General features: G+C 30.3%; 1 protein-coding gene across 2 annotated transcripts; it reads right to left on the bottom strand.

The window, feature by feature from the left end:
- Nucleotides 1-1,200: 1,200 nt before the first annotated feature.
- LOC120074660 (triose phosphate/phosphate translocator, chloroplastic) lies at nucleotides 1,201-4,898 on the bottom strand. 2 transcript variants are annotated; one of them, XM_039027857.1, is made up of 12 exons: nucleotides 4,544-4,898; nucleotides 4,385-4,459; nucleotides 4,199-4,264; nucleotides 4,031-4,109; nucleotides 3,199-3,319; nucleotides 3,014-3,109; nucleotides 2,765-2,877; nucleotides 2,607-2,684; nucleotides 1,978-2,094; nucleotides 1,789-1,888; nucleotides 1,609-1,709; nucleotides 1,201-1,495 (listed from the first exon to the last, which is right to left on the bottom strand). In XM_039027857.1, exons 1-12 carry the CDS (start codon nucleotides 4,813-4,815, stop codon nucleotides 1,478-1,480), a joined length of 1,236 nt encoding a protein of 411 aa, XP_038883785.1. In that variant the 5' UTR covers nucleotides 4,816-4,898; the 3' UTR covers nucleotides 1,201-1,477. The 2 variants fall into 2 exon arrangements, with proteins under 2 accessions (XP_038883785.1, XP_038883786.1); XM_039027858.1 differs by having other exon boundaries at nucleotides 4,539-4,680.
- Nucleotides 4,899-16,085: the final 11,187 nt, after the last annotated feature.

Genomic DNA, 16,085 nt, shown 5'->3' with positions numbered 1-16,085 from the left:
TAGGCCTGTATCACTAAGGTTTATGTGAGAAAGTACGGGATGAAGAAAGGTGAGCATATATGAGAGAATATGTTAGTTATTTACGTATTCTGATGTGCGCCCGAGAGAATATTGAGAATATTGTTAGTTAGGGTGAGGTGTGAAGGTCGTACGAGAGGGAGGTATATATGAGAGGTAAGGTTGTAGGTAAGAGGCATATGGAAATTGTTCTTTATATTGGTTCTCTTTGAGAATTGGAGAGGTAGGGAGCTCTCGAATCTTCCCTTGTTTATGTTATTAAATAAAATTAAAAGTGAAAACCTATCATAATGATAATGCGAAAAGTTGAACTTTTGACTTTAAAGAAAGAAAAATAGGACAGTTAACGTATGTTGGCAACTCAAACTTTTACATGGAACTTCTTTATTTCTTGAGTTTAAAGCATTTGCATATATATTCACGGTACCCAACTAATTAGATATTAGTTTGTATGCATATAAATAGAATAAGAGTATTTAAGAGTAAAAGAAAAATATACCTCATGACTCAAGTAATGGTAGCATTTTGTCAAAGGAATGAGTCTTTTAGGGAAATAATATTAAAATAACTTTCATTTAAATTAATTAACTTTCATTTGATTATTCTAAAAAGGAACAAAATTGACCAAACACACACACCACACAAAATTCAAGAAAAATTTCCCCCAAGTCCAAAAAATCTCAATAACCTGCCTTACAAACAAATGCGAATCACAAAAAGGCAAGAAGAAAGGGTCAACAACTTTATTTTTCTGTGAAAAATACATAATGAATTTAATAGAATTTATTTAATATGCAAGAGAAGAAGAGTAGACGTGCCGTATGTAAACAGTATATCATACAGGGGTGATTATCAAAATGAAAAATTATATCCTTAAAAGTTAATGGAAATTTCTAAAAGAAAGCATCTACCAATAAAGTTTCTTAATTGTCGATATCATGATTGAAAAAGAGTACATTGATTTCAATTTTGTGAACCTTGACTATAAAAACATAGGTTGTTCTCAAATAAAGGAAAATAGACTAACTTATTTACTAATATAACAAAATGGTAGTCTATTAGTGTCTATTAACAATAGACCACAATAGATTATGATAGACTAGAAGTCTATCGTGGTCTATGATTTGTAAATAATGACATTTTGTTAAATAGTATTATAAAAACTAAAAAAATGGGGAATAATTTGACCAATTTTTGGGATGTTATTGAAAGAAGGGGTTCTTGCAGTGCGCCAAGTAGCAACAGAGTTTTAAAATTGAAAAGGCTTTCAAATGAGACAGCATTGGATAATTACAAAATCAACAAATGTCTGAGCTCAGAATCAATAAAAATTGATCGGATACTTCCAAAATAACATTTTTTTCCCTTTTTCTTGTTGATGGAATTATTTTAAAATTTACAACACCAAATCCTCTCCTCATTTCCATGCTTCCTCCCATCACCTCCATCCAATGCTTCTTCAAGCCACCTTTGTTCGCTGCCCAAACAATTTAAACTTCATTTAGAGAGCAGAAAGAGGCAAATAATAATTGATTTAGACAGTATATAAACTCTTATCATATCATAAACTTTGATTAATATAGAACTTACTCGTTTCTCTTCTTCCATCTTAGCCTTGATGTAAGAGTAAAGTGCTACACCTGCAATTGCAATGCTGGTTCCAATACCAGTCTGTGTAGAGATTTTGTTGCCTACAAGCAGAAAATTTTATTGCAGCAATTGACAGTAGAAAAGTGGAATTTATAGACAAACAAAAAGATGAAGTATTACCAAAGACAATGATGGAGAATCCAATCACAAATACACGTTTCAGCACATTTCCAACTGCATGGGTAAGTGGTGCCACCCTCTCTAAGGTGTTGGTTGCTAACTGTCAAGTCATCCAAAGCAAGATTTTTCTCTTCAAACCATTGAAATTTACAGCCTCTCTTAGATATAAAAGGAAATTAGGCAACGTACCTGATTGTAAAGGTGATAAAACATCCCTACCCAGAAGAGATCTGAGATGAATTTGGTTAGACCAACTTTGGCTATGGCATCATTGAAACCAAATTTCAGTAGTTGAGGCCCTTCCACCTATCAAAAACCACAATGCAAGATTGTGAAAAATGAAATCTTATTCGCTCTATTTGACAACCATTTCGTTTTTAGTTTTCTGTTTTTGAAATTTATGTTTGTTCTCTCCCCCATTTCTTTACTATGGTTTTCACCTTAGAAAGGTTGGATATTTTTGTCAAATTCTAAAAACAAAGACTATTTTTTAAAATTTTCAAATTTTGGCTTGATTTTTAAAAATATTGTAAAAAATAGATAACAAAAAAAAGAATCTTACATTAAATAGCCAATCAAGAATCTAAAAATTTAAGCTGATAGGTTACGATATCATTATATCAACACTCTCCCTCACTTTAACTTAAAAATTGATAGAATGTCAAACAAGTGGGTGATATTAATTTAGGAGCAAATCATAATGTACAGATTCACACCCAAGATCTCCTACTCTGAAACTATGTTCAATTACCAATCAACCAAAAAGCTTAAAATTGATGGATTATAGTACTTTGGTATCCTGGCAAAGTGAAACTTACAATTACAGCAGGTGGAATGCAGAAAAGGAGCGCAATAATGGAAATATAGGCATAGACGTTGGTGCTGTCCATGTCAGTCTGTAAACAAAGCATAGATCAGTTCCAGTTACACATGCTAGAGTCTAAAAGAATAAAAGGTAAGGTAAGTTGAAGATAACCATGGCTTTCTTTGAATAAATACTTCTGTAGGTAAAGGAGATATTGGAAATCATAGCACTAATGAAACCAGTCCAGTTAAATGAAAGCTCAGTTAAGGATGCCATTGACACACCTGCATTGGTCAATCCATACAAAAGCATCATCACATGAAACCAAATCTACATGACAACACAAGAGACCTCAACTTCAAAGTACAATTATGGGTTCATATTACACATCAAAATGCAAGTAAAGGGAAAAGGATTTACCAAGGACAACGGGAGCCAGTGAAAGCCACAAGGTAATGGGAATGGATTGTCCCAAAATGAATTGAGAAGCGGCAGCGTTAAAGAACGGTTCCAGAGCTGAAAATGATTGAACAAGATTTTCAGCAAAACAACAAAATTCAGGAACATGATGTAAAAGGATTCATTAGTGAATTTGGTGGTTTAACCTTTGATTGTGTGAGTGAATGAGACAGCAACAGCTGCAAATGAGACATTGCTAGTGACATGACCAAGTGCATGACAGAAAGCTACAGGGATCAGCAACTTCAGGAGGGTTGAATCAATAGGCTGCAAGCCAAAACATATGTTAACAATAGAGAGAAGAGAGTTATCCTTATACCAAGGCCAGAGAAGAGAGGAACTAGCTTTTGACATTGTTAAAAGTACCAATCAACCTAAAAGCTTACGCCGATGAGTTACGATAAACTTAGTTGTATCAATATTTTTTTACGATAAACTTAGTTGTATCAATATTTTTACACTCTCTCATTTGTGGACTTAAAAATTTGTAGAAGGCTCATAGACAATACAAGAGTTCAAACATCGTACATCCTACTCTGATATCATCTTAAATCTCTAGTAAATCCAAATATTTGTGAGTGCAATATTTTACTGCATCTTATATAATCTATTCACTTCTAAAATATTTTAAACTTTCCTTTTCTTCTGTTCCCTTTATAATGTAATTTCTAATAAACATGGTACAAAGGTTACAAAAGTTAAATTGCCATCTTTGAACTAAATAAAGGAGAAACTTTTTTCAATCAAAATTGGGATCACATCAATGTCTATTTTACTACCTCAATCAAAATACTCTTTATATTAGGTAATTAGTTTCAAATCAACTCCAGTTTACGAATTAGACAACTAATACTACTTAATTTGAAGAAACAAGGCAAATAAACAAACTAAAAAGACTAAAATGGGTATGAAAAGTTAAAAATAACAATTTTAATGAAGACAGAAATTGGTTTAGTGGGCTAGTAAGAGTTGACTTACTGCTCGCTTAGGAAGACCAACAGCCCAGCTTATCAAACAGTACACCACCCCAACTAATAAATGGATCACCGATACAAAACTGCCACGTAGACAAACACTCGATATATTAATAACAATATTAAAAAAATGAAAAATACAGGGATGAAAATGTAAAATGCAAATACATACTATGGATAGGGGAAGTAATTATATATCTTCTTGTTGAGGATATTGAAAATCACGTTCAAGAAGTACCTACAAAACAAAAAAGGACATCACAGTAATTTCGCACGACCCAACTCAAACCTGCCGCAACGTAATAATTACAGCCCGGCCTCCGCCGTGCAAAACACGTGACCAACACTTAAAACCTACCACATAAAGAAGAAGAATCCGGTGACCAACGCCGGGTACTTCTCGAAGAACCCCACCGGAGCAACCTTCGCCTCCCTGCAAGAGTTTAAAGAAAACAGAATCAGTTGAAAGGTGAATCACGGAGCCGGTCCGGTTCATAACGGAGGAGACGAACCTCACCCGGCGGAATCGCTACCTCCGGCGGGAGAAGAGGAAGCCGCCGCAAAGGTAGGGCGAATCGTCTCCCGTTTGGGCGAGACTAGATGCGGCGTATCGAGGAGTAAAGACGGGCGGAGTTGTCGTCCCCAGATCAAGTTGGCTCCCTCGGCGATGGGCCTGGTGTGAACGAAGGCGACATGGTTGGTGGTGGTGGTGGTGTCTCTGTGCAACTTGCGGAGAGTGGGAATGCCACCGGCGAAGGAAGTGGCGCGTGAGAGCAACTGGGACTCCATAACTTCAGCAGCAGCAGAGAGTGGAGTGAGAGAGGGAAATGTAGAGGGCTTATCGCGAACCAAGTTCTGGCGGTAATTCCTTGAGATGTCGTATTATTGTACTATTGGATTGGGTGCGGTAAGGAATAGAGTATGGAATCGTGCAACCGGTTGTTAGGACGGTTGATGGGGAAAGAGAGTGACGTGGCGGAAGATGGGAGAATGAGATAAAGGAAGAGAGAGAAAGAGAGGGATAATGTGTGGACGGGAGTGGGGATGTGGTGGGGTCCAGTTATCGGGAGAGAGAGCGAATGAGAGATGGGAAGAAGCTGAGTTGTCAAATTGTGAAGGAGTTTGTTTCTGTTCAGATATCTCCTTATCGTTTCCACTTCCAATGTCTTTTCTTTGTGTGGTTTACTATACTTTATATACCCCATCACTAACTCCAACAAAAATCAAAGTTAGTGATTGATTATATACTTATAAAGCCGCTTACTTCTTTATTTTATTTTATTTTCTTTCCTTTTCTTTCCTTTTAAAGAGTAAAATTAATGATTGCGATACAATTGTTTGGTTTAAATTACATGTTGTTTCTTGTATTTTGATTATTTTGGTCTTTTCTATTTCCATACTTGTATTTTCTTCTTTTTTTCACTTTGATTTTTGTATTTCCAAAATTTATCATTTTGGATTTTTTTTTTTAATACTGTTAAAAAAAGTTGCCACTTTGATTTTCTTTTCTTAGTTATCTTATTTTTTAAATCACAATTTTAATATAAATGCTATACTCAAAATTTCTTGAAAGATCTGTATAATTGTATATTAAAGTCTGAGTTAATTATAGAAAATAATCACGAACTTTGTTCTTCGTTTCAAGAATATTCTTAAATTTTCAAAATTTTTCAAATGTTCTAACTATTGATTTTAGATAGAAATCGTTAGTATTTTTCAAAATACTCTACTTTAACTTTCAAGAGAAAATTTAAAAATAATTAGAAAATTAGTGTGAGAAAAGTGTCTTTATTGTTAGTTTTAGAATTTTTATGGTTGTTAAGGGAGGGAAAAAAAACAAAGGCATCCATATGAGTTGTTTTGAAAATAGTTCTTTTACCAAATCGAGATAATTTCAAATAAATTAACTATTTATGTATTATAATTTTTATATTTATGTTTGGTAGTTCTAAAAAAAAGAGTGTTTCTCTTCTTTATTTAAAGTTTCGATATTTATGGAGATAGGAGGAAATGAGAAGTGAGAGAAGTTTTAGAGATTAAGGAATAAAAGCAAGAGATTAGATAAATCATTTCATCCAAATATAGTAGTGGTATGAATACTTTTAAACATTTTTTTAAGATTTGAGGATATCAATGCAACTTTTAAAAGTTCACGGTGTGTTTTAAACAAGCCTAACAGTTTTATCTAAATATACTAACGATAAAGACAATTTTTTTTTTAAAAAAAGTTTAAGATTACTAATGAAACATTTGGAATTTTAAGGATATCTTTGAAGCAAAGTATCGATGATTTTATCTAAAACTAATTGTAGGAGTACTTTTGAACTTAAAAAAAAAAAAAAAAAAATTAAGGTATTATATTATTGAAAGTTTAGAAAGTTGGAGAGATATTTTAAAAACAAAGTACAAAATTAGGGTTCTTCTATAATTCAGCCAAAATATCTTTTTTGGGTTTTATAGTTGTGTTTGTGATTTTTTTGATATAAGTTTTAAAAAAAAGGAATTGCAATAGATGGTACTTTAAGAATAGTGTTTTATAGTCATGTATACTACCTTTGAGATTTTACAAATATGTCATTAAACCATACCACCTACAAATATTGACCAAATTTCGGCGACTAACCCCAACAGCGCTCCAAATGGTGGTGGACCAGGACGATAACGGTAGGCCATGTGACAGAGCAAGGAGAGGTTGAACAGGATGCGACGACCGCAAGCAAAGGCGGCAAGATATGGAGACAGATCAACACGCAGATGGTTCTGAGACGACGACTTGTGATTGACAGTGCGATCTGTGGAGCTACCTGCCTTCGCCTTACTGCCGCTTGTCCGTTCATCTCTAGCCACGTCACTCGATGATCGCCAGTTGTCATTGCCGATAAGCTTCCTCTGCGAGTTTCTCTCTCCTTTCTGTGCGGCAGCCCCTAAAGTCATACATAAAGAACCTTAATTAAATGAAGATCTATTTGATTACAAAAATTTTACAAGCATTTATTTACTTAAATGTCCTTAAATTTGAAACACTCAAATAACTAGTCATTTTCAATCGTGTATCAAGTGTCTATTGACAGTGCATCAAGTGTATATTAGTAGTGTATCAAAGGTATCAAATATATCAAGTATATATCAGTAGTATATCAAGGATATCAAGTATATCAAGTGTATATCAATAATGTATCAATGATGTATAAAGAGTATATCAGTAATAGGAAGGTAAAACGAAAGTTGAGTTTTTTTTTTTTTTTTTTTGTTATTTTTGCAAAAGTAATAAATCTGAGCTATATTATAGCCCTCAGTTCTAAAACTTATTTCGTCAAATCTACAAGAAGCTCTTACAAAAATGTTGATACCAATATGCATGAGTGGCAACATGGTCCCAACAAATGATGAAGAAGATGGATAAAGATATAATTTTACAACATTAACAAAATAAGAATGTAATTAAAATTGTATGAACTTATTCTTCACCGTGAATATCTATCGGAATAAAAAATTAAAAAAAGACACAGAGAGAACATTATAAATCAAAATCAAAGTATTATAATTTCAGAGAAAACTACATTTTTATTCTTTAAATTTTGAACTTAATTTCTATTCGATCCCAAGTTTTAAAATATTATATTTTTATCCTTAAATTTTAAGTTTTTTTTCTATTTAATCCCTAATTTTTTTAAATTTATACTTTTAACCTTGACATTTTACTAATATTCACTTGTAGTTTTTAATGTTGCGTTAATTAATTGACAAAATTAAATTAATTGTAAGAAAATTAATCTTCACTTATTTTCATGATTTTTTTAAAAAAATACTTACATGTCAATTATTTTAATTTAATTAATTGAAAGTTAATGCAAAAAACCAGAATGAGTATATGTGAAAATTCGAAGATAGAAATGTAAAGTATTGAAATCCATAAAATAAATGGAAATTAAACTCAAAATTCAAGAATAACATAAAAAATCCAGAGATCAAATAAAAATTAATTTCAAAATTGAGAAGTAAAAGTATAACATTTTAAAAACATAGGGATTAAATAGAAACTAAACCCAAAATTCATGCGACATAAAATATATTTTTCATTATTATTATTATTACCTTGAATAAAAAATTATTTAATTATTTTTGTATGGTCAGTATAATAATTCTAATTTCTTAATAAATACCATATTTAATGTAAGAATTATTCTCATTTATTAATATTAAAGTAAACTCATACTTGAATCAATAAATATTTAATATTATTTATGGATATTAAGAAAGTAAAACAGGACACAAATAAAATCTAAGTTTCAAATGAGTATGGACATAATTTCATTATAACATTGTTTACTCATGGATTGCTAGGCCAAATTACATCCGACCAATATTAAATCGTAGGACTAACATTCAACTGATATAAATATAAATATTTAGAATACTTGCATTTTATTATAGTTGAAAGACGGTAATAAAATTTGTTTTTTGAATTATATAAACAAATTGTCACGAGGACTTTTCAAATAATAGTCATCTTAATTTAAAATTATTCTCACCCAAAATTGAAAATACGTACTTGATTGCGAAGTTCTAATAGAAATTGTTGCATTACTGTTGACTAACACATGTCGCTTGAAAAGTTCAGCTCATCATTATTTATTGTGTTGTAGAAATATGAGAAAAAGAAATCCAAAATCTCTTAATTGTTTATTTGAATTCAATAGATGTATTGACATGCTCAAACCTTAACTTTAAGAGAGGAATAAATTCTGTTTAACTGGTCAAAAACCGATCATCAAATAAAATTTTGAATTATGCAAACTATTCATGTTTTTGTTAATTTATTGTTTATGGAAGTCGTGGAGAAATTTGATTACTAAACTATGCTTCGTAAGATCGATATGACAATTTTAGATGGATAAATACGATTTATTAAACTAATGAAAACTTCTTTTTAAATGTGAGTCTAATTAAGCAAATTAATACACTTTCAAAAAAGTAATTTAAACAATAATTTTATACATATACATTCTCTTCAAAATGACTAATAAATTGACATTAACAATTTCAAATATCAATTTTTTTTTCATTAAAGAAAGAAGGTGTATCAACACATTGACCTTCTAAAATTGTCATAGCTCTAGCAATTAAGTTTTTTCAAATAATTTTTCAAAATATTGATAATATTTTTTAAATAATTTATGTAGAAGAGCCTCTTGTTCTAAAACCAATTGAATGATCGGTACGTCAATCCTAGAGATTAAGTTTTTTTTAAATTGTCATAGCTCTAGCAATTAAGTTTTTTCAAATAATTTTTCAAAATATTGATAATATTTTAAAAATAATTTATGTAGAAGAGCCCTTGCTCTAATACCAATTGAATGATCTCTATGTCAATCCTAGAGAGGGTGAATAGAGTTTATTCAAGTTAATGCATTGTAGATCCAATTAAACAAATTAACAAAACAAATAATTTAAACAATAAATTCATGCAAATAAATTCAACACAAAATAATCAAGAAGTTGATAATAGTACTTTAAAGCCCCCAAATTGATCCTAATAACAAGATTGATAATAAATGTAAAAATTTAAGAACTACCAATCAAAATACACAAATACAAACAATTAACTTCAAGAATAAATATTACAATTAATTTCACGTAATAAACTATAATAACACGATAATTGTAAAATTAAAGTAGTATAGGGATACAGAAAATTAACACCGAAAATTTTTATAGTGGTTCAGTCAAACTCGATCTACACCACTTTTACAAGCGCCTCTTGGGATTTTGTAAAATGATCTCACCGCTCTTTTTACGGATCAAGAGCAACCCTTACAAAATATTTGGAAAAATTAAAGAACACACTTGAAAAACTCTCTAAAAGAGTGGATTTATAAATTTTAAGCTCACAACAAATCAATCCTCATGATACATAAATCTCTCTCAAAGAATAAGATGAAAAATAAGAAAATTGAAGTTTGGAGAGAGCAACAATGGATATTTAATGAATTAAGGAGGATTATTTTTTTTTGAAATTGTTGTTTTAATTTTGGAGAAGATGAAAAGTTTAAAAATGGATGGGTAGGTGAAAACCAAATTTAATTTGGATCATTTGATGTTGATAAAAGAAAATTGAATGAATGCGATTTAGACTAAACTAGCTGTCAGAGATAAACAAACAAATAATAAATAAAGAATACATACATACATACATATATACATATTAAAATCATTTTTGAAAACCTAACAAAAGAGCAAATGGTCATCATGTGTCCAAAATTAGCCGTTAGACACAAACATAAAATAACATTAAATTCATTTTTTTTTAATTTCATTTTCTTTTTAATACCAATCCAAAAATCAAAAGGTCAACATGTGTCATTCCTCCATTGTTGCAAGTGACCCATTTCAATTGATCTACTTTGATGAAAAAAATTATGTCATGTCATTAACTCGAGATTTTTTCGTTAAGCATGTTTCGGTCGTATCTTCTTCGTTTAAACTCCAATTTGAATGATTTAAATTACGTTGAAATCTTTATTCCGAGTCCTACACAATAAACTATTCATAAGACCAAAATTGTTAGTGAATAAGTTCAGGTTTGTTATCATCAAAGTATTAATTAATTAAATAATTAAAATTAATTAATTTGAGAGTAAGGACAAAAAGCTAATCTACATGCTTTGGTTAATACCTATCATGTAATAAACTAGATTTTACTTAAAAAAAGTATATTTTAATGTTTACCATAAATATGAAAAGGTGTGTCAATTTTAATATTACATGTTAGATTTTATCATTTTTACCTTAAACTTTGATAAAAAGCAATATAATCATTAACTTAAAACTTGAATAATTGTTGTAGTTATAAATATACATGGAAAACATATTTAGTATAAAATTAATGAAGCTTAAGAAAATAACAACCCTTAGAGGGCTTTTGTGTAGAAATTATAATATTTTGAAATATTGATTTACTTAATTTGGAGTTGATTTTTTCCCTCTAGATCAGTTAATCAATAATAATAGCACGATAATTATTGAGTAAACATATAGTCTTAAGTTGAAGGTTTGAACTTACCTATGACCACTCGTTGAACTAAAAAATTCTATTGGATTATTTTGAAATATTGGTTCTTTTTTCTTTTCAATCTTTTGTGCGGTTTAATGCCCACTCTAATAAATTAAAGTTTGCTTTATATATTATCGTTGACATGTATTTCAAAAAAAAATTATTTCGTAAAACTTAAATTTTGTATTTGTATTAATTTTATAGAAAATGAGTACAATCTCTAATACATAGTATTTTGATGCTTTCAAAATAAACTATAATTTTCAAGTTGGTCGATCTTCTTGAACGACCGACATTTGGGCTTGTTGATCTTCTTGGAGGATTAGTGTTCACACGAGGCTTTTGGAAAAATTTGAACTTAAGTTGGTGTTGATGTTAATTTGAAGCGATGTTGTTCGATCTCTAGTGCTTGATCCTCTGATTCTCTCTTGGTTGAATGAGTACACTTAGCCTTCAGAATGCTTGTGTCAGTCTTCATTCAAGCGTGGTCAGCTTCAAGAGTCAAGTAGTCTTCTGTCTTTTGATTGTAGAGAATTTCCTCTAAGCTCTCGTGTAGAATTTTTGACCCTGCAAATGACGAGAGGTTCTCTATTTATAGAGCTCCTAGGCTTCATGAGCTTGGCCTGACCTTTGGGCCTAATTAATTAGACTTAATCTGGTCTTTAGGCCTAATTAACTGGGCTTAGGCCTATTTTGGTATTTTAGGCCCACATTAAGCCTATATTTTGGTGTAACTGGGCCAACGCCCAAATTAAAACGTCAAATTGGTCGAAATTAATTTTACTCAATCGACGTCTACGATGAAAACACAGAATTTGTCTTCAATTTCAAATTGAGACAAAACTCTTAATTGATCACAAATTTGACGATTTTGAAATTTCATTAATTTAGCAAATGACGTGGCGGTTCATAGTTGGTCCGAAATCTCTGCTTCAACAATTATTATGTTTGAATGTGTGATATCTATAACTTAGTTTATTTTTTCATCTTTTTCTTGAAAATATTAATTTTTCCATCAACTTGAAAAGATAATATCAAAACTTATCCTCACGTTTTAGCTAATCAATTTTTACTTAAAAGTTTGAGAATCGATATAGTTTTTACCTTAGGCTTGCACTGGAATAAGTGCTGGTTACATCTTTCCTTGAAGAATTGTGAAGAAAATTTCACCATGACACTAAATGAATATAAAATATATGTTTAGTATGTTGTGAAATTGGAGATCACAAAGAAACACATGGAGAAAATATAATATAATAATAATAATAATATATAATATAAATGAATAACAAAAGAATATAAATATATATAGATATAAAATAAATAATTTAAGTAAAATAAATCATGAAATCATGAAATTTTCACTAAATTTTTCTCCAAAAATTTTGGATTTCTCACAAATCTTTACCATACTACAAAATGCATAAATGAACACTATTTATAGGAGAATTGACAAGTAGAATGTAGCTATCACGATACTAACCATGTATAAATTTGTGACACATGGGGTAACATGTTTAAGAGGTTCTTTTGGGATGGGCATCTATCTTCTATAATATTTATAATACTTCTACTTAGATGCCCATATATATATATATATATATATGAAATATGTTTTGTTAAAACCTTTCTAGGAAAAAATCCAATTGAAAAAAAATCCTAGTGAAGGAAAAAGATTACATATTGCATATAATCTAATAATTCTAAAAGAATATAATATATTTGCTCACCTTCATAGAAACATAACTTGAGATCTCCGAGTGGCCGCATTCCAATAATGTGCACCAATTTTTCAAAGGTTATTGTAGGTAATGACTTTGTAAATAAGTCTGTCAGGTTATCTTTCGAACAAATTTGTTGTACAGTGATGTCACCATTTTCTTCAAGTTCATGAGTATAGAAAAGTTTCAGTGAAATATGTTTTGTTCTATCTCCTTTAATATATCATCTTTTGATTGGGGTTATGCATTATGTGTTGTCTTCGTATAATATCGTTTGAAGATTTTTACTAGAAGACAAACCATATCTTCCACGAATGTGCTGAGTCATTGATGTTATAGTCTGTTTCACTGATCGCCGTGATATAGCAGTTCATCCACATGTGAATAGAGAACCTATTTGAGATCTACCTTTGTATGGATCAGTAAATATCCCGAATCTGCATAACCAACTAGATCAAATTTCTATTTATTTGAAAAAAAAAAATCCATGTTGATCGTTCTTCAGAGATCATGAAGTATATGCTTAACTCTATTGCAATGTCATTTTGTTGGAGAAGAACTATATCTAGCTAATAAACTTACTGAAAATGCAATATTTGGTCTTGTATTATTAGTAAAATACATAAGTGCATCAATTGCACTAAAATATGGTACTTCAAGACCAAGTAGTTCTTCATTATCATATTGAGGTCGGAATATATCTTTTCTCACATCTAATGAACGAACTTCCATTGAAATGTTCGATAGATGTGCTTTGTCCAGATAAAATCTTTTCAAAATTTTTCCTGTGTAAGTTGGCTGATGAATAAATATCACATCCACTAAATGCTTAATTTGTAAACCAAGGAAAAATTTTGTTATTCCGATATCTTTCATCTCATATTCTTTCTTAAAATATTCTATTGCCTTTGAAAGCTCTTCATGAGTTCTAACTTATTTAAATCATCAACATATATAGTTATAATAGCAAATCCTGACTGTGATTTCTTTATAAAAACACACAGACATATTGGATTATTTTGATATTCTTCTTTCAACAAATATCCACTTAGGTGATTGTACCACATTTATCCTGATTGTTTCAATCCATATAATGATCTCTGTGACTTTATTAATACAATTCTCTGGAATTTGATTTATATGTTTCAAATACCTTAAATCCTTTTGGGATTCTTATATAAATATCATTATCAAGATATCTATATAAATATACTGCGACTATTCATAAGATATCTATATAAACTTTCATAAATATCTTAATATAATTGCATCCACCACTGAAGAATACGTCTCCCATAATCAATACTAGGTTTTTGTGAAAAACCTTGTGCAATTAGTCTTGCTTTATATCTTGTGACCTCATTATTTTCATTTTTTTTTCCTTCTAAATACCCATTTGTATCCTGCAGGTTTGACATCTTCTAATGTTCAGACTACTGGTCCAAAAACCTAATATTTTGAAAGTGAGTTTAATTTTGCCTCGATTACTTCTTTCCACTAAAGCCAATTGTTTCTATATCGACATTCTTCAACAGATTTTGATTCAGAATCCTCCTTTCTAGATATAATATCAAGAGCAACATTGTATGCAAAAATGTTGTCAATAACTACATGAGTCTGGTTCCATCTTTTTTTTGCTATGACTAGTTTATTGAAATCTCATTATTATCTTTAGCCTTTAGGTATTTCAGCTTTCTCATTAGTTATGTCATGAATTTATTCATGGGTATTTACATCCTCAACCAGGTCTTCTTGACTATTAATTATTTTTCTTTTTTGAGGTTTTTTGTTTTTGTAACCTATTGGTCTATCACGCTTATGGCGCGTCCTAGACTCATTAGTGACAACTTGGAGTGTTAGGATATCAATTTTCGATGGAATATTTGCAGCTGGTATATGTGATTTAGTTACTTTCTTTGCATCTATAAATGCACCTGACAACTGATTTGTTATATTTTGCAAATGAATTATCTTTTGAACTTCAAGTTCACATTGATTTGTACGAGGATCTAAATGAGACAATAACGATGCATTCCATGTAATTTCTTTTTCTAACTTCTTAATTCATCTCTCTAATGTTGAAAATTTTGTCTCATTAAAATGACAATCAACAAATCGTGCAGTAAATACGTCACGGGTTCGAGATATTTAATAATTGATGGGGAATCATATCTAACATATATTCCTAACATTTTTTAAGGACACATCTTAATATGTTGTGGTGGAGCAATTGAAACATATACTGCACATCCAAAAATTCTTAGATGGAAAATATTTAGCTCATGACCATAAACTAATTGTAATGATGAGTACTTATGATAAGATACTGGCCTAATGCGTACAAGTGACACTGCATACAAAATAGTATGTCTCTATATAGATGTAGGAAGCTTAGCTCTTATAAACAATGGTCTAGCAATTAACTGAAAACGTTTGATGAATGATTTTGCTAAACCATTTTGTGTATGAATATGAGCTACAAGATGTTCAACATTTATTTCAATTGACATACAATAATTATCAATAGCTTGAGATGTAAATTCACCAGCATTATCAAGACGAATGGTCTTAATTGTATAATCAAAAAATTGTGATCTTAACTTAATTATTTGAGTAAGTAATCTTGCAAATGCAAGATTTCGACTTAATAATAATAATAAGCACACGTGTGACCATCTACTAGATGCTTCTATTAATACCATAAAATATCTAAATGGTCTATTTGATAGGTAATAGGTCAACATATATCACCATGAATTCGTTCTAAAAATGTAGGTGATTCGGTCCCCACTTTGACTGGTGATGGTCTAATTATCAATTTTTCTTCAGAGCAAACATCGAATCTTTTGGCTCTTCAATGATGTCCATTTGAATTCTCAATAATTCTTCTCATCATTTTAGACCTTGGATGACCTAATTTGTCATGCCAAATTGTAAATATGTCTAGATTCATGAACTTTAGGTTCATTATTGCATATGTTTCAATTACTCGTATATGAATATAATATAATCTAGAAGATAAAATATGCAATTTTTTCAGTATAAGCTTTTCATATGAGGCAGTAGATATAATATAAAGATACTTCATATTATTCTTTCTATCAGTCTCAATATGATATCATTGCAACATATATTTTTAAAAATAAGTAGATTTCATTTTGATTGACTGGAGAACAATGCATTGTCAATTGTAAATTTTGTTCCTCTAGGGAAAATAATATTTGCTTTTTCAAACTCTTCAATTAGTTTTGCAGAACCTGATATTATATTGACTTTTGCTCTCA

This window comes from Benincasa hispida, chromosome 3, assembly GCF_009727055.1.
Source record: "Benincasa hispida cultivar B227 chromosome 3, ASM972705v1, whole genome shotgun sequence".
Classification (NCBI taxonomy): domain Eukaryota; kingdom Viridiplantae; phylum Streptophyta; class Magnoliopsida; order Cucurbitales; family Cucurbitaceae; genus Benincasa; species Benincasa hispida.
Note: the sequence above shows the minus strand (reverse complement) of the source record. Positions and strands in the feature narration are given on the sequence as shown.

Bases quoted from the DNA above. Each gene is read 5' to 3' on its own strand.
- LOC120074660 (XM_039027857.1), bottom strand. From the start codon at position 4,815: ATGGAGTCCCAGTTGCTCTCACGCGCCACTTCCTTCGCCGGTGGCATT. The intron at 3,110-3,198 runs GTTAAACCACCA...AATCATTTTCAG, and splicing joins ATTCACTCACACAATCAAAG to CTCTGGAACCGTTCTTTAAC. The intron at 2,095-2,606 runs GTAAGTTTCACT...GGTTTTTGATAG, and splicing joins GCATTCCACCTGCTGTAATT to GTGGAAGGGCCTCAACTACT.